Source organism: Etheostoma cragini, chromosome 18, assembly GCF_013103735.1.
Source record: "Etheostoma cragini isolate CJK2018 chromosome 18, CSU_Ecrag_1.0, whole genome shotgun sequence".
NCBI lineage: Eukaryota > Metazoa > Chordata > Actinopteri > Perciformes > Percidae > Etheostoma > Etheostoma cragini.
The window spans coordinates 5,759,052-5,786,060 of record NC_048424.1 but is presented as its reverse complement, the minus strand read 5'-3'; the positions used below and the strand labels follow the sequence as shown (position 1 = coordinate 5,786,060).

The 27,009-nt window shown below is 38.8% G+C and overlaps 1 protein-coding gene across 1 annotated transcript in view; it reads left to right on the top strand.

Moving 5' to 3' along the window:
• Positions 1 to 27,009, top strand: part of lama2 (laminin, alpha 2) — a 175,788-nt gene that overhangs the window by 117,996 nt on the left and 30,783 nt on the right. Inside the window, exons 31-45 of the mRNA XM_034900777.1 lie at positions 2,840 to 3,016; positions 3,280 to 3,465; positions 3,775 to 3,893; positions 4,243 to 4,360; positions 6,225 to 6,377; positions 10,731 to 10,855; positions 11,074 to 11,160; positions 11,578 to 11,771; positions 15,018 to 15,160; positions 16,410 to 16,508; positions 18,355 to 18,466; positions 21,350 to 21,512; positions 24,837 to 24,915; positions 24,999 to 25,130; positions 26,691 to 26,807. Of these exons, the coding sequence (XP_034756668.1) occupies positions 2,840 to 3,016; positions 3,280 to 3,465; positions 3,775 to 3,893; positions 4,243 to 4,360; positions 6,225 to 6,377; positions 10,731 to 10,855; positions 11,074 to 11,160; positions 11,578 to 11,771; positions 15,018 to 15,160; positions 16,410 to 16,508; positions 18,355 to 18,466; positions 21,350 to 21,512; positions 24,837 to 24,915; positions 24,999 to 25,130; positions 26,691 to 26,807 (2,004 nt within the window). The remainder of the gene's footprint in view (positions 1 to 2,839; positions 3,017 to 3,279; positions 3,466 to 3,774; positions 3,894 to 4,242; positions 4,361 to 6,224; positions 6,378 to 10,730; positions 10,856 to 11,073; positions 11,161 to 11,577; positions 11,772 to 15,017; positions 15,161 to 16,409; positions 16,509 to 18,354; positions 18,467 to 21,349; positions 21,513 to 24,836; positions 24,916 to 24,998; positions 25,131 to 26,690; positions 26,808 to 27,009) is intronic.

The window sequence follows — 27,009 nt, the reverse complement described above, 5'->3', positions numbered from 1 at the left end:
CTGAACCACTGAATCGTGAGATTACACTGAGTGGACTAGGACACACACACACACACATACACACACATACACACACACACACACACACACACACACACAAACACACAAACACACACACACACACACACACACACACACACTCCCTCACCAAATCTAGACACCATACACATACACTGTACAGACACAGTACACATGCTTTCACATACACAAACACACACAAAAACTCACTAAAGGGGATTACACATAATTCTTTGTGATATTTATCTCTGAAGGGACAACTGTGTGTGTGATTGTTTGACTATTTACTGGTTGTTAAATACTGCTGTGAAGATTTGCACTAATATAATGAAATATCTTTAAAGAACTGAGATGAGATGGAAGCACTGATACAGTAACATGTGAAAAAAGAAGAGAGATATGTTTTGGCCCAGACTAAGGGCAGCATTTTCTGAACTAGATTATTAATACAGAGCTGACAAATAAAGGAAATATTAAAAAACAAAGGCCTGAACAGGCAAAATGGCTACTAATATTTGTAAATTAATAACTATTATCTGTAAATAATACAAGAGCATGAACTTTAAACCTTTTAAAACACATTTCCCCCCTTACAAAGATATTGTCATGTCTGAATGTCATAGCAAACATTTATGTAACATACGCACATTTGTAAATAATTTTAAAGACATTTTTTAACAGCTAGATGAGGCCAGCAATGCTGTGTTCTATATCTGAACATTATGCACCTTTATGAAATGGATCTCTTATTAGTTAAATTCAATGTCATGACTAATGGCATGCTACGTATACTTTAAGAAAATGTACACACAAACTGAATCATAAAGTATTGTGAAACAGAAAACGGTACATGAAAATAAAAAGGATCTACTGAATGTAGAATGAAGTCCTTTACATACATCTTCTTCTCTAAGCATATATCATTCTCAATCAGAATAGACTCCAGGCTCTATTTACAATATTCAGAAATTTAGCAAGCTCTAAAGATTTACAAACTACTATTTAAAACATTTCAGGATCACTTCTTACCAATTTGAGAGGGAAAATATCACCCATAACGTATTTCCATTAATAATAAACTTTTTTTAATTTAGTTCCTATTTACTTAGTTTTTTCATAGTTGAATCAAGCTAATTGCCAAAGCTAAAGAAACTACAGTATATAAATATGTTTGGAATTCAATACCAGAAATAAGCAATTTCCTGTTCCATGTGTGACTGTTCCATCTGTGTCCAACTATAGTACCTAGATATTATTCACACAATATTTAAATCAGTCCACTCAACCACAACCCACAGTCCATACACCCTGATATTATTCAAGTAATATTGAAAAGAAACCTATAAAGTGGGAGACAAAGTTAATGAGAAAGTAAGGGCTACATTTTCTCCAGATTGTATCTTGCTCTATATTTGAATCATATTTGAGTTATTACTTACATAGTGACGCATCAGTTTCAAGTTATATTCAAAAGGGAAATACATTTACATTGGAATATACAATTTAGGAGCACTACTTAAAAAAGCAACAAAAATGGGCCCATGATTAAGAAAAGTGACAACACAATCAATCTGAGAAAATATTGACTTGGTGATTGTCTTATTGACAATACCACTATTATAAAATAGCCAGGGTCTTTCATCAACAAAACATTTAGTCACTTTTTGCTGCACTGAAACCATTGATCAAACACAAAACAAGCAGATTTTTTTTCATGCCTTCTAACCAATTGAAAGCAGCTACAGTTAGAAGCAGTTAGCCTTACTTTAGCATGAAGTTAAACTTTCTGTCCGTCATAAAACTCACTTCAGTATATCAGCGAGACAAGGCAGAGCAGTCAGTGGACATCAGAGTGACAACCAGGAAACATTTTCTCCATAAAATATGATCCAGTTTCCCCAAAATGAATGCTGGTGTCTGACTTAGTGTCGTAAAGTGTTAGGCGCTTCTCCTGGGAGATCGTACCCTCTCACCAAAGTTACATAGTACAAAAACACACATTCTGCTGAGAATGACAGAGGCACCATTCTCGCTATTACAAAATGATTTTTTGTTATTGCAATAATTACTCAAATGTCACATGTGTGGTGGTACATCAGATTAAGATGAAGAGTAAAGATCATTGTTACTGTTAACAGTAAATAGTCATCATCAGACTTTACGAGAATTCCTATACTGTACTGTAGAAAGCAAAGATAGTGTGACTAAACAAGGAAAAAACTAAAACTGACACTACACATCCTGGACTCATGGACACAGTATTTACAGTTTTGTCATGGTATGCAACATAACTTATGTGGTTTGAATTATGATTTTGCCATTCAACCCACCCATGTGCATATGTCTTACCTGCCTCACTTTGTGTCAACTATGACATGATGAAATAAGGCCGTGGCTGCGTTCCAATATTGGTTCAAAGTGCCCTCGTTCACTTCCTCTCAGCACTTGCCCTTCTGGGAGTCCCTGCCGCCATCATAAGTGTTGTTCCATTTGTCTAAAAAACTGAAGTGAATTTGGTGGGCTGGACCCTCTGAAGGCTGAGGGAGCGAGTGAACAACAATGGTCAATCCAAGTGGCCTCCTTGTGATGTAAGCTATGATTTCATACCAAGGGCTGAGGGGAAGTGAAGGAGAGCTTGGGGAAAAACTAATGCAGCCTGTGTCAAAAAGGTTGTACCACACCAAAATGTATAATAAAAAACTGAGACCAAAAGATTCATAATTATAAGCCATGTAAAACCATTTAAACTAATCACAGTTCCTTGAGGTCAAACTACAAGGACCAACATGCATCACATTAATATTGACATTGTTGTGTGTAGTTAACGCTGAAGCCTGAGCAGACGGTGCTCCCCCTGGTGGATAAATCCAACACTGTGGAGACGAGGAGAGGAGTGAGCTTCCAGCACCCTGAGATCCTCGCTCATACAGAGCTGGTCACCTCAACTCTCTCTGAACCCTACTACTGGAAACTGCCGGAGCAGTTCAGAGGCTCTATGGTAGGAAAGCTCAATGTTTTTATGTTTTTTCGTTTCTTGTTTTTTAATTATATACGTTGGTGATATGCCATTACATTACACTTTTACATGACTAGGCGTTACAGTTTTTAATGGTTTTCTACAGCAATCAACAACCATTAAAGTAGTAATATAAATATCAATATTTCAGCTCAAATCAAGAGGATTTTGTCAGAATGGAAAAAAAACTGTTGATTCAGTACAGTTGTCCTTAATGTCTTTAATCAATCATCCCTGTCCTTCAGATCACAGCATATGGTGGGCAGTTGAAATATGCAGTGTACTACGAGGCCAGAGAGGAAACTGGTCCTTCCTCCTATGAGCCTCAGGTCATTATTAAGGGCGGTCCTAACCGCAACATCCTGATAACACGCCACATACCCGGACTCCAGATTGGTCAGCTGACCCGCCACGAGATCGACATGACAGAGGTAGAGCAAGGATGGAAGTGGGAAATTGAAAAACAATAGAAGAAATATTTGTTGTTATAAGTTTCAGAAACAACTTAAAAATACCAACTAAAAAAACAATAGACCTAAACCAAATCTTGATGTGCTTAGTTTTGGCAAGCTCTGTCAGTCAATACAAACAAGGTCTATTACATTGGTAATGGACTGCAGTGGTAAAATTGATTTGTCATTGTGCAAATGTGTGTGTGTGTGTGTGTGTGTGTGTGTGGTGTGTGTGTGTGTGTGTGTGTGTGTGTGTGTGTGTGTGTGTGTGTGTGTGTGTGTGTGTAGCATGAATGGAAGTACGCAGATGGCAGGTCCATGACTCGAGAGGACTTCATGGATATTTTGTTCTATGTGGACTACATCCTAATAAAGGCATCCCACGGCAACTTGATGCGACACAGCCGGTAAAAAGCACACACACACACACACACACACACACACACACAAGCAAAGGCATGCGCCTCCATACAGTGTGGTCCACTATTATATTGGAAATGTGATGAGTAAATAAAAGATACCATGTGAAAAAAAAAGAAACAGAAACAGTACAGAAACAGTATGACCTGCTTCCAATCACCATTACAGATGTGTTTAAATACATGTGCATGTCCTCTTTGATATGATGTAAGGCAAGTATCTTAGTTTTAGAATTGCCCAACAAACCAGTGCAATGAGAAATTGAAAAGAAAACAGTTGTAATCATATTACATTGTTGTATTGATGGTTTAATTGATTGAGTTCTCTCTCTTCCAGTATTTCAGAAATCAGTCTAACAGTGGCTGAGGAAGGCAGACCAACCAAAGAGAGCGAGAAAGCACATCAGATAGAGAAGTGTGATTGTCCAATCGGATACTCTGGACTTTCCTGTGAGGTGGGCACTCAACTAAACACATGCATGCACAGACTTGTAGAACTTATACCTGCAAAATGTGAACTTTTCCAAATGGTGTTCCTAACAACTCTGATACAGGTGTTGCAATAGTCAGCAGGTAGTTCCATAGCATTTTTGAAGTTACTGTACTTCAAATTTCTCAAAAGGAACTTTCACTGTACAGTGCAAATGTGACTTTATGAAACCACTGCTACTGCCTGAAAAATAATTGTAACTAAGATACTGTACAGGATATTTTATATTTAAGAAAATCAGGCCTCTCTATACAAAGTAAAATAAATATCTTTGTCATGTCTGTACTGCAATTGTCTATTTGCATCGGGCAAATTATGTACATAAACCATATTCTTTGTTAAGTTAAAATCATCTTTTCTTTACATGTTGCTAGAAACTATGAGACATGCCAAGAAATTTCAGAATATAGCCAGCGTTTATCAGTGTAAAACTGCATCATTTAGTTTCTTTAACTCACTTAAAGTATTTGTAATAACTGTGTGAAGAAATTACTTCAGTGCAGAAGCGAAAGCACACTACATAAAAGTAGAATATGCAAAAATCAAATATGTTAACATAAAAAAAACTACAGAATAGTGATAAAAAAAATTGAAAAGAAAAACCATTCACATTGACACAAGTTCAAAACTTATCTAACATTACAAATATTAATTACTGAGTGATCTCTCAGCGCTCAGAGGAATGAATGCTTTATGTCGGCTGACTTCAGAGTGTAAACATGGAGGTCACAGACTAGGCTTTCAATAATATCTCACAAGTTTCCAATTTACATTTACTTCAGAGTTTTAAGCCTCTGCAACGCCTTTCAGACTCATGTTTTTTTGTTGCTAGCAAGGATTAAGCCTCACTGAGCATATCTCCCACTCAGTTGTGATTTTGTCAAAGCAATTGACTTTCAGCTGCGTCCAGCTCCTTCTCTTAAGCCACAGAAAGCATAAAGCAGGGACTCAATCTTTAGTTTAATGAGGATTTTGTAGAGGTAGCTTATGATACACATGGGCAACAGTTCTGTGCAATTGCGCTGGATGGCGGCGCCTGAGAGTCAGTTAGGTATTATTGTGTTAATCTCAAAGGAACACATGAGTTGCCAGTAAACTTTTAACTATATTTTTCAACCTCTGTTTCACTTTGTCATTTGCTATTTGGAGTGCAGAGGAGCAGACATCTATACTGACGGAAAGAATTTGTAGCCGTGTACATAATTTAAAAAGCTACAGATTTGAAGCCAAATAGAAAGCAGTAGCTAAACTTCAAATGTTCAGGTCGCAGAGGTCTTGGCTGACAGATGGCCATTCTACGTGTAGCTGCCGTCGTTGTTAATAAAGTATTTTTAAACGGGCGTTTAGTGCTAGCAGAGGGAACAGATGGCTCTTTAAATGGACTCCATTAATTATTACTGAACAGGAGAGAGAGAGAGGGAGTTACCTTGCATGTCTCACTGTGTGTGTGTGTGTGTGTTTGTGTGTGTGTGTGTGTGTGCGTGTGCGTGTGCGTGTCTGTGCTCAAAAGTTACTAGGGAATAACTCTTAATTGTGTGTATGTGTGTGGAAGAGAGAGTGGTCAACAGTTGCCTTGAGAAATAACAATTAGGGATAATTATGTGGGTCCATGTGTATATTTGTGTGTGTGTGTGTGTGTGTGTGTGCGCATGCATGCGTGTATTCAAAGATCATGCATAGTGTGGGATTACTGTGGGAACACATGCTATCAAAACTAGATCTTCTATATCTGTCTTTCAGCTTTAAAAAGAAATCTTTAAACAAATAAATCTCTACCCTCATTATCACGCTCATTCTCTTTCTGTCTGGCTGGCTCTCTCTGTGTGCAGGAGTGTGCTGCAGGTTTCTACCGTCTTCGCGCCAGTTCCCTGGCATCTGCTCCAGCGTCAGGAGTGCCCACCGCTACCGGCATGGGCAGTTGTGTTCAGTGCCAATGCAGTGGGCACTCTTCCACCTGTGACCCTGACACATCCATATGCCAGGTAAGTGTGTGTGTGTGTGTGTGTGTGATTGTGGGTCTGTGTGTGGGTCTGTGTGCGTGTGCGTGTGTTCTGCCACTGGAGACCCTCATACAGCTATGTGCCAGGTAGCTTGTGGAGAAGAGAAAGAGGTGAGACAGAGAATATAGTGCCTGTATGCGTGTGTTGGGAGGAATGTCAGGTACTGTAATTAGCCCTAGCGATAATTAACGACCCCAGGCTCATTTATATTTTGTGTAATTTCCTCTCTTCTGGATCTGTTCCAAAGCCATGTACATCCTCAATTTTACAAAAAGGGGAGAAGATCATCTTTTCAGAAGAGCTAAAATTAAAACACATTAAGGCAAAGAAATCTGACCCTGACAGTTTAACACAAAATGTATTCAACAGGTAAGTACTGTCACTGAGCAGCACATTCCAGGTGGGACAATAATTTCCATAAAATTTAATTTCTAACTGTTTAGAAAAACTTGTGATTTATTCAGTGCGAGGAAACAAAACTTGGAAAAGAGAACAACCTCCATTTTTGTTTTGACTGTGTGTGTGTGTGTGTGTTTGTAAGATTTTTTGCCTGCATTAATTCCATAAATCTAGCTGGTGGCCGGTAAGATACTGTAAATCTGAACATGCCAGTTAGTTAGTCACTTCCAGGCTTCTCACAATCTGGTTAGTTGTCTGCCCATCTGATGTCTTCAGGTCATCCCTCATATTTGATCTTTAAAAACCCAGGCAGACTAAAAGAATGTCCCTGTTTTGAAAACTATCAGAAAATCCATCAACTGAGATATTTTTGGACAGTTTATGAGGACCCAATATGTTATGTGGCTTGATGTGTTTAAAACACTACTGCACTGAATAACCAGTTAGATAGATACGTATAAGCACAACTCTGAAAGATACTGGCTGTGTTGAATAGAGCCTTTTTAATTCAATTCAATTTTATTTATAGTATCATTTCATAACAAGTTATCTCGAGACACTTTACAGACAGAGTAGGTTTAGACCACACTCTATAATTTACAAGGACCCAACAGTTCTAGTAGTTCCCTCCAGAGAAAGCAACAGTGCGACAGTGGCGAGGAGAAAAAACCCTTTTAGGAAGAAACCTGGGACAGACCCAGGTTCTTGGTAGGCAGGGTGTCTGACGGGCCGGTTGTTGGTGAAATGAAGAGTGGTAGTGTAGTAGCACTGCACGGCATTATAGGGCACAGCGGGACGTAGCAAGGCACCGCGTTGCTTAATAGGATGTAACAGGGCATCGCAGGACGTGTAGCAGGACCACGGCAATAACTGCAACCATGATTTTGGAGCCTCCCTGATCCAAGGAAACATACTGGGGGGAAAAAGAACATAAGGACCCCGGGGAATGACTCCCCCAAGCTAGGTTAGTAAAAAGCATTTCTGGGACATGGATGCACACAAATGGAAAGAAGGGCTCAGTGTGTCAGAGGAAGTTCCCCGGCAGTCTAAAACTATTAAAGAATAATTAAGAGAAACAGGGTAAAGAGAGGAGCCTGGTCTGGCTGTACTGCCAGGCCTCCCTCCAGTTTTATTATATAATTGATTATATTTTAGAAAAGTGAGAATAATGTTAATAATTTTTTTGAAGAAGACCTCAAATATAGCAGGTAGTGCAAGTGGCTCACCTTCTTTAATAAAATTGCAGCCGTTCAAAAATTTGGTAAAAGCTTCCGCGGGTTGCTGGATTTGCTGTTTGGTCATGACAGAGTGTGACTCTCTGATTACTGGCTGAGAAGCGTATAAACCGGACAACTAAAAGGATCTGCAACTATGTAATATCCTCACTCAAATTTAATTTGTAATGTAACCATCATGCAACCGTCACTAGCTTAATGGATCATTTTATTCCAATAATAATCAAAAAAAGGATTCAGTCATAGAAGAAAATGCCTAATGTAAACAGCTTCAATCTTATTCTTAAATCAATGACATCCCCATTGTAGCCATGGATTTGAACCGTCATTTCTAAACTCTCTTTACCATGAGATCATCTGTATGAAAGACTCAAATTAGCACCAACACAGTGGGTAAGACAAATGTTGGCTGTAATCGGCCTTAAAGTAACCAGTTGTGTCCGCGCACCAGAGGATAGTTCCACTGTCCTGTGCTTTCTAATTATTTTTTTTAATTGTTTTTCTCCTTTTCTGTTACCTCCTCTCCTCTGTCTTTTATCCATTCTCATACATGTATTGCATCTTCAACTTCAATTTATAATTTCTCCTTCATCTACTCGTCCTCCTTCTAATTTCCTTGTTTCCTTTTATTCTGCCCTATTCTCATCCTCAATTATATATTTACTCATGCTTTGTCTTGTTTCATTAGCCTTTCATTTTCTGTCTCTTAACCTCAGTTCTCTAATTTTTCTTTGCCCCAATCTTCCTCTACTCCCTCCTCTATTTCTTTCTCACCTCTCTTTAATTTCTCTAGTTTTACTAATTTTTAGTTCTTCCCTTCCTCTTCATTTGTGTTGATTTCTGTCTCTTTCTGCCTCCCAGCCATTTTACCCTCGCCCATTTCCATCTCACTCTCCATAACGGCGTCATTAGCATTTTCTTACAGAGCGGGCTAAATTGAAAATGCTAAACGAGTTTGTTTCTGTGGTAATTAGTGGTAACGAGAAACACAGGAAGTTAATGGAAATGACTTGCTTCGTTAGAAGGCAACTTCCTGTTGCACTGTGTATGTATGTGTGTGTGTGTGTGTGTGTGTGTGTGTGTGTGTGTGTGTGTGTGTGTGTGTGTGTGTGTGTGTGTGTGTGTAAATGCACTGTATATTTACACTACATTTTGGCATAGCACCTGTCAGAATACAAATAGGAATGGGTATTATTATATTATTAGTTATATTTGATGGTTACGTACAATGTCACCATCCTCATAACAACAGGTGAGTGAAATCCTAAAAAGTAAATGAGTATTTCAGATGGCCTGCTCTTGAGGAAGGAAGCTTATTAAACATGTGACATCTCACCTGTCAGCTAACAGCTAGCTGGCTGCTGCTGTGCATGGTCTCACAGCATGTCATCATGCAGGAGTTGAGGGAGTGGGCCCAAAACCATTTATTACTGTGTGTAGACTCGGAAATAGTTGAGGCTAGATATTTGTGCATTTGTCTGTGTGTTTGTTTGTGAGTTTGTGTGTTGATGTGTGTGTGTGCATGAGTGTGCACCCTAAAATGGCTCAGAAACTGTGTGGTGAAAAAAATGTGAGATGCTCAGTACAGCAGAAACAGCTGCGATCACATTGGGTACTTCCCAGTGACAGTCCGTATGTGTGAATCTGTATGCATGTGAACAAAGCGACTGCTCAATCAACTTTTCCTGGAAAATAAAAGTCAATAAAAGTTTTCATCAATATGTCTTGTTAGAAGAAAAAAAAAAAAGACAGGCAGCTCCTTTCTGTCAACATGTTCATGTCCAACCTCTCAGTAACTGCCTTACAGCAAAGCACACCACTGATCAAAAGTACTACTTTTATCCAAAATTCTGAAGTAAACTGACAGTGGGTATGCCACTTTTATATACTTCTATTCATGGTGTAAATCAACAAGCGCAGCCAGGATAATTATCTCACTCGCCAAAAAACAAGCCTCCCCAATGCCAATTTGCTAGTAATCAAGTAGGGTATGATGAGTGACCCCGCCTGTCGTCTTTTCAATTACTCATAGCCGACTTGTGACAAGTAGACACATACAAGGGATTGTAAACAGATTAAAGCTTTAGTGTGTACCTTTTTGATATTAATGAGCATCCGTTACATTCAAGCCATTGCCAAATGAGTTGCTACAAAGTTAATTAAGACTATCAGCACCACACTCTGTATTTCTCATTATGGCTATGTTCAAAAGATTGTGGCGTCCAGTGACTTTCCCGCGTACAAACTCAAATGAAGATGACTATCTCTTCTACAGAGTCCATAATGCTTTTTAAATCCTCCGTTTCCTTCTTGGCTACTAGCATCTGCATTGGGAGGAGGGCGATGAACAGTCATGGAAGGCTTGCATCATGTGGACACACCATCAATTTTGTTCTCATTACTTAGAATTCTGTTTTTTCACTGTGCCAGTGGCAAAGTTCAAATACAACATGCAGATAAAATTGTAGCTTAGCTGCCGTTAAAGTTTTTTTTTTTTTTTTATTGTGTTACAGCTGCTTCCATTATGTTCACACAATCAAAGTCTGCTTTTTAAATCAACAACACAGACCAACAAGTCATGCTGACTGGAGGACAATGTGTTAGAATCATGGTTGGGTTAGAAAATGAATGAAAGCCAATGCAGTGTATGACGTTAATTTCACGTGTTTGTGTGTGTGTGTGTGTGTGTGTTTGTGTGTAGAACTGTCAAGACAACACTGAGGGTGATCGGTGTGAACGTTGTGCTCCGGGATTCTACGGTGTGGTCCGAGGTTTCCATGACGACTGCAAAACTTGCGCCTGTCCCCTCACCAACCTAGAGAACAAGTAAACTAGTTGTTTATCTATATCTTTTTTCAGCACAAATGGAAAGTGTTGTGTATCAGTCATGGATCTCTTTGTCATATTTGGATGCATTCTCTAAAACACATTTATGTACATTTCTGTTATTTTTTCAACTTTTTTGAACATGTAGACTGGAAAAGTATCAAGATATTTATGTACTGTATGTTCACTGGAAGTACTTTCAATCTGTCTGAGTCTAGTTTCAGTCCAACCTGTGTAACTGAGGGATTTGATGACTACCGGTGTACTGCCTGTCCTGAGGGATATGTGGGCAAATACTGTGAGAGGTGAGAGACATGCGCACACACACACACACACACACAAACACACACACACACACACACACACACACACACACAGGTCATATATTTTCTCCTCCACACATGAAAGGGTGAGAGTTTTTGACAATAGATAGTACAAGTACTTGAATCTTTGTTTGACAAAGTGATATATGCTACATGTAAACTGGTGGGGACAGGGGTCATTTCTGGTGTGTGTGTGTGTGTGTGTGTGTGTGTGTGTGTGTGTACATTGTAGTGTAAAAGTGTTGATGTTTAAAGGGCTGGGACAAAGGTTTTTTCTCACTTCTTGTTTGTGTACATTTTTGCAACAATCTTGATTTGTTTACAGTCTTTATTAAAAGGTCTATTTGTTCAGACACAAAAACATCTTAGTTTCCTTCTTCCCATGGTCCCCCTGTCCAGGTGTGCTACTGGTTACCATGGTGACCCACGGATGCCTGGTGGCCGCTGCGAGGAATGTAAGTGTTCCTTGTGGGGGGCACTGCCTGGACCATGTGACCCTGTCACAGGCCAATGCCGTTGCAGGGCCGGGGCTTCGGGAAAGTCGTGTGACCAGTGCATGGACAGGCATGTGTGTGGACCAGCTGGGATCATCTGTAAGACTAACACACAGCTTTATATTTGATCTATTGTTAGTGTTGCTTTTTCTTTCTTGTTTATTCTTTTTTTCCTTCTCTTCATTCAGGGTTGAAATCTCGGCTGTAGAGTTTAAATTAAAGTTATGAGACGAACAGCCAAAGGGTGCAGGTTTTACAGGACATGTGTTCTGAATTATGTGATCGTGAATCTTAGTGCCAATAATTTAAATAAAAATGAATAGAGGCTGAAATCAAATCAATAATCATTATAAGGGCCTCTTTGCCTTCAACTACAGAATCTATCACAAAAGGAGCCCAGAATTTAACTTTACCATACCAAATCATATCCAAACCATATAAACCATATCATAGTAAAAAGAGCCCCTTTGGTCCCCTTCAAAGTGTTTTTAGATAACTGAAACCTACAGACATCCTCTCTTTTTTACTTTCTTCTGTTCTCTCTAATAGCCTACCACCCAGTATAGTCACCTGATGTTTTGCGATGAAATGCAAATGAGCAATCAAAGCCCTTTTCACCGGTTGCTATGGGAGACAGCGGGTCGTGGCAGAAGTCAGATTCAAGTCATTTAGAAAATAATTTCAATGTCATTTAGAGCTAATTTAAACTTAATATGAGCATAATGGCAGGACCAATTCGGTTCCATTAGCATGTCCACAGGTACGAGAATATAGAAGAAAAGGTTGTAAGACAGAAGCTGATTTGAAATTGCTGCTGTCAGGTCAGAGAGGAAATTGCTTGTTCAGGTTTTTATGTGTTCCGACACAAGGCGTGTGTTCATAAATTGGCAGCACAAGTGCTATAGTGCCCCCCTCACACCAAACTGGTCGCCTCTACGTTCAGACTATAATCACAAGTCCTGGTGGTTTCCAGAGAGTAGAACGATCAGACTGCTGTTCACTTGTTGAAGAGTGATTGCACTATGTTTCGTCCCTGCTCTGCCCTTTCTCCCATCCTATCAGACATAAGCGAGCACTTTGGGAGTCTGCAATCTTGATCGAGGAAAATGCATGTAGCTCTCATATCTGCAGCACCAGTATCATTTCCAGATACATTTCAATATGTGATGTCATAATGGGTTTCATTATTGAATGATGTCTACATCCATTTGAGAGTTTATTTCAAAATTCACAATAAGAAATAAAACCTACGTTTCCAAGCAAGATGCATTACATTGAAAACCAGTTCTGGAAATACCGTTGCCATCGGACCTAAACATGCTGTATTTGATGTCTACAATATGTCTAAATGGAACTACTTTGTTGGCCCCCATCAAAATGAGGTTTCCATATATAACTTACAGGCAAAGTTATCTTTCCATTTTCAAAGTGAGTATACAGCAACACAGTGTCTGTAGCACGACCTGGACAAATTCACACTGGAATCATAGCCATGATGCAAAGGAGCTTGAAACACAGTAAACACATAAGCAGCGCATTAATAATTGTGATGCCAAAAACAGACTGCAGAAAACAAAGCACAAAAGATGCCCTACCTGCAGGCAACTTTTTTCTAAATACTTCAATCAAACCATGGGTTTAAGAGCTGTAAGTTACTGTCTAAGGAACACAGGTGTTTGTGTTTTTGCACTTTTAGGTTGTGCACATATACTGTAAAAATAGTGGATGTAGCATTAGTGACGTCACCTGTTTGTTTGTGGACTGCCCATGGGACTATCATTTTGAATCCTTGATCTTGGTTGTTTTAATGCAATGGTGCGGTGCTAAGCTAAATGCTCAATGATTACGAGATAAAGCTTCAGCAAATTAGATCGTAAAAGGATTCATGTGCGCACAAAATTACCTTTTGGTCAGAGTGTAAAACAAGCAGTTATATCACAAATTTATAAATGTTAAAGTAAATATGGACAACACCGCAAAACAAGTTCACAGCTATTTTAATGTACAAAGGGCCAGTGGTTAGCATTGCTAATCCTCTGTCCCAATTTACAGGTTGGTGTGTACCAAGGCCCTAAAGCATCCCCTGCTTTATCGTCACTTTTAAAATAAATAAGACCATCATTTACAAATTTTAACACAATTCTTTACTGAAGAAGACTGGAAATGAGTAATTGAGTCCATAAAATTGTTTGGAAAATGATAATTAATTAATTGAGAAGTACAGGGATTTTCTCATAGACTTCTACAGTATACAATCCAGCTTCTTTTTTCAACCAGTGAGGTTGCCCTCTGCTCGAAATTAGATTTGATAGATTAGATCCGCTTTTAGACCTGGAAGCTCCGTCTATTAAGGAAGTCCTTCTGAGAAGCATGAGGATACTAAACTGAGCATAACATGTTCCACCAGGCGCATCTGTGCTGGGTTTTGGCTACGCCGCGGTTTTGTTCTGTCCTCTGTCACGCGCCAAACCACACCGGGAGAGTCTCAGTAGTGGAGCGTCTTGCCGGCCCTATTAGCAGATTGTGTTGTCTCTACAAGTAGGAGAAAAAAAATCACATGTTTATTAAGCTAGTATCTTGGATGGCTTGGATTTGCCAACCAACTTTAATGTACTGTACATTTACTGTACATGTGTGTGTGTACGTGAGTTTGCGTGTTTTTGTGTTTTTGTGTGTGTGCACGTGACTGCATGGATGCATTATTGTACTTGTGTGTTGGGTTTTGTCAGCGATTGATAGAAAAAAACTGTTTTTATTTTATTTAATTCATCTTTGATTTCCCTTGTCAGAAATTTTAATTTCTGCAATAAATCAGCCTCAGGCTTTAGAAGGGAAGAGAAATTCACACACACACACACACTCACACACACGATAAAGAAAAATGTGTATGCACGCATCCAAGTGAATTCCCTGGTGTGTTTGTGCATTAATTTGTGTGTTTTTAGCCTGCAGTGTGTGCTCATAATAGGTGCTTTTTTCTCTCCGTGCTGAATTTCATGCATCGGCAGCCCTGTCTTTCTGATGCCAGAGTCACTTAAACACAAAAACACAAGCAGTCACTTTGATCACACACTGATGTGTTTACAGACTCACAAATAAGGCGTAGGAAAACACACTGAGCAGTAAAAATACATATAACATACTTCCTTTCTTTCTTCTCCTCCTTTTTATTCCTCTCCTTTCTCTCTGCCAAGTCAAACTACAGAAGTACACACACACACACACACAAACACACACACACACACAAAGACAACCAAGCAAAACATATGTAAACCTCTAAGAGATTTTGTTGGCCTCATAACACTCTAGCTGTGTCTAAATGTATGTATTTATTTGTGTCTGTAGCCTGTGATGATGAGTGCTCGGGTCTGTTGATCAGTGATATGGACCGCCTGTATCGCATCATCACTGAAGTCACCCTGACCACACCCCTCCCACCACCCTATAGGGTGTTGTACCGCTTTGAGAACATGACAGAGGAACTCAAGGTAAAATTGGCTTCTGCCTTTTCGAAAAGGATATTTTCAAATGATTTTTAATTTGTGTTTGCTAAGCCCCACCCCATTTGGTTTATGTTGCTACGTCTGTCGTGTTTTCCACTTTAACACAGCACATACAGTTAACAATGATAACAGTACCACGTCAACCACTCAAATGTTTACTGATTTTTGGAACAATGGCTCGTTGATGTCAGGCATGAGAAAACAAATTCAGGCTACTCCTTTCTTGCCGGCAACCGGCAATTTTGCCAGCTAAAATGACAAGTAGTTGTCAGATTTTATCAGCTCTGGCTAACCTTAGCTCCATCAGTTGGTTGAAAAACTGTCGCTGGCTGACTTGTTAATGTTCCCAACTGACTCAAAGGAGAATCTTATAAAAGGAGTCATTAATGTAGAAGACAGAAACAACATTATTCTTTTGCAGTATTGCAGTATAGATCATTTCTAGATAACTTCTAACATGACTCTTATTTTACTAGTCTGCAATCTGTCATATAATCAAATAATTGCTGTCCGGGGGGAGGGGTTTGGCAAATTATCCTTACCCATTATGCTTTGGATGTACTCATGTCTTAGCAAACAATTAGAAAAACTTCCAAAGAAGCACTTGTGATTTTGATATAATAAAAATAGACATTTTAAAGTCAGATATGGAAAACATTTTAAAGGCTGAATGTAATCAAAACAGAGTTATTGCAATACTTGGTAGGGCATTGAGATAGAACACTCTTCATTCAGCTCACTCAACCCGCACTACTCACAGGAACATTGGCATGTCGTAGTGAGATTGTTTTCAAGGTTTTTCAAAATGTTAGGAATTCTCTCTACCTTCAGTGCAAATCATCATTTGGAGCTGTTTGGAGCATTTGCATCGTCAAAAACATGATGCACACACTGCTGTCAAACTTGATTAACACATACTATGTTTTAAATGGATTTTGATAAGTTATGCACTGTGGTTACATCAGCATTCCATAACGTTGTTCTCAAAATTGGACCAGGTTATTATTGTATGCGTGACATAATTCAAATATATTGACTTTAATTTAGTTTAATTAGATATATTTTCTCTTTGATTATTTCTTTTCTCTGCCCTTGCCTCCTGCCCTCCCTTGCTCATCCTCTTCTCTTCGGCTCTACAGCACAGAGCCAGGCAGTTCAAAAGCCTAGCCCTGGGCCAAAATGTGTCAGACATTTCTCTATGTAATTCCTTCATCTCTCTGTTTCTCTCCTGCAGCACATGCTGTCACCTCTGAGAGCTCCGGAGAGATTACTGCAACTGGCCGACTCCAACCTGGGATCACTGGTTGTTGAGATGGACCAACTACACAGCAGGGTACAAACACTTTTGTCTTTTCTTTTGGCTCAACTTAATGCCATTGGCCTGGTTGTCTTCCTTTCTGTTTTCATCCATCTTTTGCCCTCTTTCTCTGTCTGTATCTAACAATATGGAGCAAATAAAGAATGTGGCAGGGAGAGAGATCATAGAGAAGGGCCACACTAATGTAAGAACAGTGAAGACACAAGTCTTCTACAACAAGCTTTGCATTGAAATATATACAACGCATAAACCAGTAGCCAGCTGCAGCACGCTGACTGACATAAAAGCAGTACAGAAACCAATTCAACCACATGTTGATCAAGGGTCAAAACTGTTAAAAGTCTCTAAACTGGTTTTTGACACATATATCCTCTTTAAGACAGGGCTTTAAAGTTGGGGAATAAAGCACGCTCCCTGTATAGTTTTTCTTGTTAACAAGAAAAAGGTTTTCTTCATATTTACTTCTTTACACCATCAACTGCAGAATAACATCAAACCCACCGCCAGATGTTAATTCCAACCACCCTTTTTGCCCTCTTGTGTGTGCACTAAATAAACAACACAGGAACCCACTTGTTATATAGTTGTGGTCTAGAACTCCACAGGGCTCTTATTGTGGCAATTTATATTATACTTTAATTGGTGCATATTCCAAAACAAGTTTTCAATTAAATTGGCACATACCAAATAAAGCTGAACCTTTTGGGGACCTTGGATAGATATTAATAGAATAACAACCGCATTTGAAAGAATTTGGATCTAGTTTAGGATTGCAATCATAAATCCTGATCTGGTAATTCCTAGTATTGCAATATTTTAATTGAATTCAATTCAAACAACTTTATTTATCCGTTAGGGGAATTCAATTTAGCAGTCAACCAGTCACATAAAAACAGAAAGACAAGAATAAATACCATCACAATCATTCAGTCAATCATGAATGTCAGTAGCAGCAGGTCAACAAATGCAAAACCCACCAGAGAGCCCACATATATAAGAATCAGAGGCTCTTCAGGTGACCTTAGGCTTCTGGGCCTCTGCCTGGTAGACCAATTAAGGAATCTGTGCTTGCTTACAAGTATTTTATCTAAAGAATTTGAATGTTTTTGCATCAAAAAATGTGAATGTTTTTTACATCAAACATATTTACGCAAAAGCATTTCTATGTCTTTGCCCTCATACAGAATACAAGAATATATATAAAAACACTTCTTGAGTGTAGGGGGCTACAAGTGCCAAGTGGAGAAAAATAACACCGTGTCACGCTGTCAAGCTACACCCTTTTAGGGACTAGGGCCTTGACATTTGTTGACAGCTATGATGATCACCCACACCCCATCACACACACACACACACACACACACACACACACACACTGACTCACTCACTCACTCACAGACACACACAACATCGAAATGATATAGCATGGCCTTGTCAAATCACAACAATAATTACCTGCTTTCTTTCTTGCTTTCTGTGTGTGTGTTTGTGACTTAGGATGTGTTTTCATGCCTTTCAAGGATTCATCCATCTCTTGTTTTCCTGGTCCTCTGATTCTGTGGGTTAATGTGTGTCTTTGTGTTTTTTTATGTAAGTCAATAATTCCTCCATCTCTGCGTTTATGTGGCTGCAAGCAAGTCCACATGTAGAGAGAAAAAACAGAGGATAAACAGAACCGTACACACATGCTATAATAATGATTAGGTGTGTGTACTGTATGTACGTTTTGCCATAATCCTCCATTTTTTTTACATCTACTGGAGGACCTCCGTCTTTTACCTTAGAAGTCAATATGTTTACTTATTCAACACTTGTTCATTATTATTTCATAATGTGTGTGTGTGTGTGTGTGTTTGTGTAGGCCACTAAGGTGTCTGCTGACGGAGAGCAGGTTGAGGATGATGCTGACAGGATTCATAAACGAGCTGAGGACCTGGAGCAGTTCATCAGAGATACACTGCTGGGAGCTCAAGGTAGCCAAAACAAACATCACCTTTCCTCCAATTAACCGCCTCCATACCCTGCCAACTGGGATTTCTGGATGTATCTGTCTACTGTTTTACTATTTTCATCTGTTATTGGAGTACTAGCATTATATTACATTATAATAAATGCATTTTATCAATTTAGAAAATTTTGGTTATTACATTAAAAGAATGGATTGGAAGAATGTGAACAAACAGAAAAAATAAGCTAATGAACTGAATAATGATACAGGCAGAACATTAAAAAGCAGCAAATTAAAAAAAGATCTAGCATCTTCAAAAAGACTTATAAGTTGAATTTGATGTAAAAGAAAAGCTATGATTAGAAAAAGTGGCATTACTATTAAAATTAGTTTCATTGTTACTACCGAAATCAACTAAAAGCAAAGACCTTGTTGTACTAAAGCCTTTTATTTCAACTCTATTAGGCCCATCTTTAGGAGACACATCTTAGAGGTGAGACAACCAAAACACCTTTCTGTCTCCTTGTTAGTTCACTAATGGAAAACTTAGCTCAAACACAATGGCTGGTGGGCCGATGGCCAACTGCCGGTCCAAAGTGTTGCCTGAACAATAAGACGGATCCATCATTTACCATGGTGCCTAATAATCACCCACCAAGATAATGGGATCCAATGATTCAGAAGCCGTCAACAAGAACGGGGCAACCGAAAACCACACACCGACACACACAATGATCTGACAACAGACAAAGGGAACACAGAGCTTAAATACAAGAGGTAATGAGCAAACAAGGAACAGATGATACAACAGGTAAATCACATCAGGGCAGGGACAACAATCACAAAGGCGGGAAAACACAGGAAGTAGAACTAAAGACAAGACAGAGACCATACTATCAAAATAAAACAGAAAACAGGACATACAGGCACTCAAAGGCAACACAAGACAGGCACAACACAAAATCAGGGAGGAAACTAGGACACAAACACAAGGAGTCAAGACAGAACCAAAAAAAACAGAGAAGGAGGAACAGAAAACGAAGCAATATACCAAAATCACTCTGGCCCTCTGCCTAATCTCAGAGTGATTATTGTGTGTGTGTGTGTGTGTGTGTGTGTGAGTGTGTGTGTGTGTGTGTGTGTGTGTGTGTGTGTTTGTGTTTGTGTTTCTGAGAGTGGAAAAGAAGAGTGTGTTGTGGCTCACTGGATGATTGAGAGTAGCAATTAAAGTCTTAATTATTGGCTATCACATACACACACACATGCACACACACAAACACAATGAAGTAAGAATATATTGTACACACTTTGTGTGTGTGTGTGTGTGTGTGTCCATGTTTACTAGATACCATAATATGATTCTATCCACGTTTTAAGTGTTTAATTGGCTTTTAAATCCCACTATGTAATTATAAGGCTGTGAGACACACACACACTCTCAGACACTCTAACACACACATACAAATGCAGCGTGTGCACACATGCAGTACAGCTGTTCATTAGCATGATGGCTTTAGTTCAGTCGTTGGCTCTAATCACATCATGTTTACATTTCAAATGATAGGAAATGCTGCATTGCCACAATCACACATACACACAAGCCCACCCACATACCTACACACACACACACACACAAACACACACACACACACACACACCCTTTCAAGTTTCAACTTTAATCATATCACGTTTACATTTCAAATGAGAGAGGAACACACATTTCACAACACTTCTTTACCCTTCTCTTTTTTGCTCTTGCAGACACACTCACACACTCATTAGGTTTCAGCGGTTTTATTTCGATGAGCCTTGGAGTGTTTTAGTGCAGTTTCATCATTGATTGGTTTAAGATTTCACTGCCTTAATTTGATAAAAAACAGGGCAAACATGAAGTCTGCCAAAATCACTGGCTTTGAATGGTATTAAACAGTTTGTTTGTGTGTGTGTGTGTGTGTGTGTGTGTGTGTGTGTGTGTGTGTGTGTGTGTGTGTGTCTGACTCTTAGCGTGTGTCTGCTTATAAATGAGATCAAACGATGTGGTTTTGTCTCTCTTTCTGTTTGAGCCATAAAGCTTAGACATGACAGCAGAGCCCAAACATAATCTCCATCAGGGCTGTAAACTGTATGTCTGTTTCTACATACTGCATGCATGTTCCTTGTTTACCTGAATGTTCACCGTATGGTACCCTCTCAGCACTCTCCTCAACCCTGTACACTGCCTGCACAGCAACAAACAGCAGACACAAGAAGTTAGCAACTAGCTGAGAAAGAAAGAAAGTTGGTCGTCTATCAGCTAAAGAGTTAATATTGGACATTTGGGATGGTTGACTAACACACATGCAAACCATTACAGCGTTTGTGGCCCAATGGTTAGCAGTTTGGCCTCACAGCAAGATGGTTCTAGGTTCGAATCTAGGATTTTCCCGGCCTGTGTGGTTTTCTCCACGTGTTCCGTTTAAAAAAAAAAAAAAAAATGTATTAGTTTCTCCAGTCAGTACCCATAATCAAGGGACAAGTTGTTTACCAGGCAGTGTAAATGGCAGCTCATTGCTGCCTTGAGGGATGGGTTAAATGCAGAGAATAAAGTTAGCTATGTGTATGTGACAATAAAGTACCTTTACGTGATAACATTGGAGGCCTGTGTTTTTCTCTGCTTGTTTTGAGCCTCCTCTGCCCCCAAGTGGCCAAAAACTTAAGTAAGAAGTAAATATTATAACAAAGAAACTTGATATTTATACTTTAGACATAGTTTTCATTGTTGATAAATGCAAAGGTTTCACAGATATTTTCCAGAGGCGCTGGAACTGAAACTGGTATACAAAAGTTCTTTCAGTGCTTGAATTCAACCACACAAATCTATCCAACGTGGATTTCTCACAGTTGTCTTTCTGTGCGTCTGTGTGTCCAGACCTCCAGTTAAAGGCTGCCGACTTGAACCAGACTCTCTCACGGAAAGATGGAACTCCAGACAGAAGCCTGAAGGACATGAAGGAGGAGATCCAGGCCATGCTAGCCGAGATGAGAAAACGACAGCTGGGAGGGAAGAAGAGTATTGCTGAGGAAGAGATGGAGTATGACCAAACACAAACACAGACAAACACACTCACATCTTGTATCTTTCTCCCACACAAGAAAGTGTGACAGTGTTGCTGAAACTGGCTGTATGTAACTTCCACTGTCAGTTTGTGTTGATTTTAGCGGCCGCTTTAGACAAAAGCGGAATGTTTTTACTACACCTGCCGTCGTAAATGTCTAGTCTTTATGGTGCTGCATTGCCGACTGTATTACTGAGTTAGCGTTAAGGGGGGTTCATATAGTTGCAGTGAATGTTTTATGTTACAGTAACATAAACTTTGGATATATTGTGAGCTAAACCTGGTATTGAGCTAAAGCACTAAGAGTTTGTTGTAGCAACCAACGTAATAATAACTTTGATATAGTGACAATTACATATTACATAATCTCCTGCTCTCTGGCTCTGCTGGCTGGATATGCTAACACTTGCTTTTCCGGTGTTACAAAGACATCTGTGACCCATCAGAATGTGTTCCTGTAGCACCGTCTACCTTCTGCAAATCATTCCCGGGCAGAGGCCTTACTAAAAACTGTTTATAAATAGCGTTCTATTCACTGTTTTTCTGGGTTTGCTGTTACAGGTCATTTAAGACCAATGTTTGAAAAATGACAGAGCTTCAGAAATTTTAAAAAGTTACATATAGTCTTATTAAGAGTTGTTGTTTTTTGACTTGTTGGTTGATTTGACCAGAATTTCCACCATTTTTGTTTGCATGGAACCACACCTTTTCACCTACCTGCTGTTTTTTTCGGATTTTTTTGTTATGTTTTTACTCATACGTGTATGCCAATATATTCAATTTGTGTGTCTCGGATTGCGTTTGTCCAATTTGTGTGAGAGAGAGAGAGAGAGAGAGAGAGAGAGAGAGAGAGAGAGAGAGAGAGAGAGAGAGAAAGAGAGAGAGCAGAAGAGACAGAAGTAGAATATGCATTGAATTCATCTTAATAATTCAATATGAAAGAAATCTCACCTACATACAATGGAAATTTTAAGTTTTTAAGCTTGCAAAACTTTTACACTATCAACATGTCTATTTTCCTATTATTCCATGCAACCAACAACTTATGTTATTTATCTAAATTTCATAAATTAGGCGGCAGATTTATGAAACTTGAGTTGTGTAATATAGCACCTTTAATTCACCTCTGCATTATTCTTTGTCAGTTACGTTATCAATGCCTTCAAAGCTGCATACAGTATTTATTTGAAAACTATGCACTGCTACCGCTATTTTATTGTTTACTGTTTGAAGCTCCATTCTGAAACTTGTTTCAATTAGAGTCTAATTGATTTTCACATTATACAGAAAGGAATGTATGCATTGAGTGCTAGAAAAAAAAATGCAGCAACAGCACAACATTCATTGCTGAATGGTTAGCTGCGATGTAGAGTGTATATGATGTGTAGTACACTGAAGGGGCTCAATAGTGCAAAAACCACTGGTCCTTTCATTTTTTTACTTTCTTTGATTTCTTTCTTAAATTCTTTTATGTTGACATGGGAGAAATCAGGGGTAAACATCTTCCATTGAGCAGATATTTGATTGCTACATATCCTAAAGCCACAACTTTCTGCTGATGTTTTAACAAAGTGTTTCTCACTGTTTTCGCTCTCACTTTCTCTTTCTCAAGGCACTTGATGGAATTAGCAGTCAACTCTCTTCATCCCCCTTCTCCCCCTCTTTCTGTCTCTTTCAGCAGTAAATGTTGACGAGGTCGATGAGTTAATTAAAAGTACTGTATCACCGTAGGGGTAGACACGGAGAGAGAGAGGCATTCAAGGAACGTATAGTGAGAAGGAAAGTCGCAGAGGGAGAGAAGAAAAACAGATTGGCAGAGAGTGGTAGTGGGAGAGAGTGGGAGAATAAGAGAGACAAAGAGAAATTGCCACTGCCACTGAATGACTTGTCTGTCAGTCTGCAGTTGATTATTTTACTGAAGCCTGAGGGGAGATTTCAACCAGAGCAGCAGAGAAAAACACAAGCATCAACACATGTTAAAGGAATGCTTCAGCAAAATGAACAAACATAGTACAGTTATATAATAACAATAATAATAATAATAATAATTATAATATACTGTAGTGTACATATTAATATGATTTCCGTATGTTATACTGTATATTTTCAGTATGCCGTTAGTATAACAAACTTTGTGTACATGCTGCAAATCTTACTTGGTATATACTTTATTGCTATAATTGTATTGTTGTAATAATCAGTTGGACAATAGTTAAATATCCCAATTGGTTTTATATACCGTAGTTCTATTCTGTCTTCTTCATGCTGTTTCCCACAGAGTTCATTAGAGTTTTATTAAACCCAGTCATTACCTTGCATGTTTTCCCAAAACTGTGTGATATTGTCCTCTGAGTAATGTCAACTGCGAGAAACTAGAACCTTGTTTTCTTAATTAAGGCTGAAGGTGAGAAATAAGGCTCGTTAAGGGATGCTGGTAAACATATGATTCTTATACTCTTTTAAAACACTTCCAGAGTGAGAAGCCTTTCTAAAAAGCATGTCAAACCATAGTATAATGATTAGAACATTTGGAATGAACTAAAGGCTGCATTGGAAACTCTGATGGCCAGATCAGATGTTTCTGAAGCTGTTTGAATGTCTAACAAGTTATTGTGATGGCGTAATCTTCCTCTAGAAAGAAAACTATTATTGTTGCTCCCAGACTTGCTCAGCTAGGTGTTCCCTTGTAGGGAGTGATGGGGTCAGAGCCTATCAACATTGTAAATATTCATTAAATGATGCATTCCAAATGAAATTGCTGACTATAGTTGGGTTGAGAAGAGCATAGCAAAACTGTGAATCATTAATAAAATGTCTCTTTAACAAAGCCTCATGACTGTTTGCAGTCTGATCTAGGCCTTAGAATATGTTCATCCGACACACACTGATGAAGCCCATATCTGCAGTGGTTACGTTTTAGATATTCTAAAGAGTCTTGTTCTCTGCCAGTTTGACCTGATGCTCTAATTGACATAGCATGCCGTATTGCAATGTATATTAGCACATGTTGCTTTGTTCGTCTAGCCACACTGCCACAATTTAATCTAACTTAGCCTCAGGGATCAATAGAAGAAAATCGTCAATTCCATTCCAACATTTCAACATTCAGTAATATGGAGTGATTTTTTTCTTTACACTAGCAGAAGCTCTGTCACGCATCACAATAACTCTCCTCTGTGAATTGTTCACATACACTAACTTATTCCACTGTTCCACTTTTGTAAGCCGTGAATAAGGCTGTGTTAAATAACAATAATATAAATGTAAATATTCTAATCGCTCGCTTGCTCGTTCTTCCAGCCTAGCAGAGGAGTTGTATCAAAAAGTGAAAAGATTATTTGGCGACCCCCATCAGGCCACGGAAGACCTGAAAGCAGAGGTAATTATAACGTGTGATCTTTTTGTCTTCGATGTCCCCAAATTACTGACATTAACTTAATGCTTCCCCATCTGCTTCCTTAGATAAAAGAAAAGCTCTCAGACCATGAGGGGAAGCTGCAGGAGGCCCAGGATCTACTCCACTCTGCCCAAGAAAAGACCAGGCAGGCTGGTTCACTGGCTGACCAAAACCAAGCTAACCTCACAGCCCTGGAGGTACAGATAAACAATCAAAATCATACACTCCTACACACACGTTTAAATACACAAACACAGTCAGAAGGCAATGTGGTTGAATGCTAAATCATTTCTATACTCATGGCCGCTGTTTTGTCAATAATGTGTAGTCTAATTAACTACGATTCAATAGACTTACTAATTAAATTAGTCATGTTAGATTTTTACTTTTTGCAAGCAAAGGATAAATAGATAAAAGATTCTTGTGCAAAAGAAAGACACTAACGTTGATGGTCAACAGTATTGGGTTGCTCTGATCTACACATTAAGGGTACTGAGCCTATTTTACTTGTGATTTTACACATAAGAGCATCTAAACTGTTGGGGTTGGTCTCCTTTAAATTCTTAATTCTCCTAAAGAACCATAAAGAAGAGCGCATCTATCCGTCTATTCATCTCACTATGTGTTGTTATTTGCATTTTAATCCTTTTTCTGATCATCATCAAGGGAAGCGCACAGGCAGCTATGACATGTCCTAGAGGAAATATTCTGCAGTGATCCCACACACATACAGTACACTGCTCTATCTTTCTCTTTCTTTAAATCTGTGTTTGTCTCTCCCTGACCCTGCAGTCTTTTACTCTATAAAGAAAGGCTTCAAGTAAGGAAAGTTGAATTTGCACACAGTACACTGGGGTTATACTGAGTTCATACATTATTTAATCAAATCACTAATTGTGTGTCCCTCTTGTCCTCTTCTTGCTTTGGTTATTTTCAATAACTGGAAATCTTTTTCTTTTTTTTACCATAAAGAGGTTTTAGAAATAATCTGTAGAAAAAAATATAATTGCCCTGAGTGATTGCTCTGTCATTATTATGGGAATCAAAACTTCCATTTAGATTTGCCTCCGGTGAACTGACCAGAAACACTGGAACATCCACACGGACACGGACACAGACTTTTCTATCCCACTGGTTTGCCTCCACACATCTGTTCCTTAAGGATTAAACACTCAAACTCATTATGAGGCAGATTTTGTTCATAAATTGGGATAGAAATATATTCATTGGCTAAAAACAACTCGATTGATATGAACGCATTGACAAATACTTTTAGTAGAAGAGGAGCTTTGTCCATGAAATTTACAATCCACACATGCCATAATCCCAGAAATGTTTCTGTTACAAGGCATGCAGTGTGTTGTATGTCCATTTGAGTTTAAAATAATAGTCAGACGAACAGCATACAGATAGATAATCAGCAGCTTTTTTGATAATCGATTAGTCATTTTTCAAGCACAAATGGCTATTAATGATCCCTGGTTCAGGGTGCTCAAGTGTTGATTTTATGCTTTTCTTTGTCCTATGTGATAAAAAATTGAAGATCTTAAAGCAAGTAATTTGATTACATCTCCTGGAGTCACAGGACATTGTAATGGGAATTGTCATGTGACATTTTATAGACCAAATGATAAATCAAGAAAATAACCTGCAGATTATTCAGTAATGCAAAAGAGTTGTTAGTTTGCGGTTCTAATCTTCAGACATTGGCGCATCAGAATCTCATGCAGCTGTCGATCCTGGTTTGTTTTTTGCAGAGGAAGCGCTCTGCAGTAAGCGGGGTGAAAAAGGAAGCACAGGAGGTCCTTGGAGAAGGTGAACGTCTACTGGGTGAAGCAAACCAGCTTTCTGACAACATCAACAAGGAGATAGAGGTACTAAAGTCAACCTACAAGAAACCTGCAGTTCCCCTCTGCCTCTTTAAAACAGACTTGCCAAAATTCTTTCAAATGAAGGGACAACATGTATTTGGATGGAAGGCCACAGGCCAGAAATAAATGGTGATGTTGAAGAATTCCATAATTTTGTAATTCTTCTGACAAAAACGTATGTTTTTAATTTAGAGGTAGGTTTACA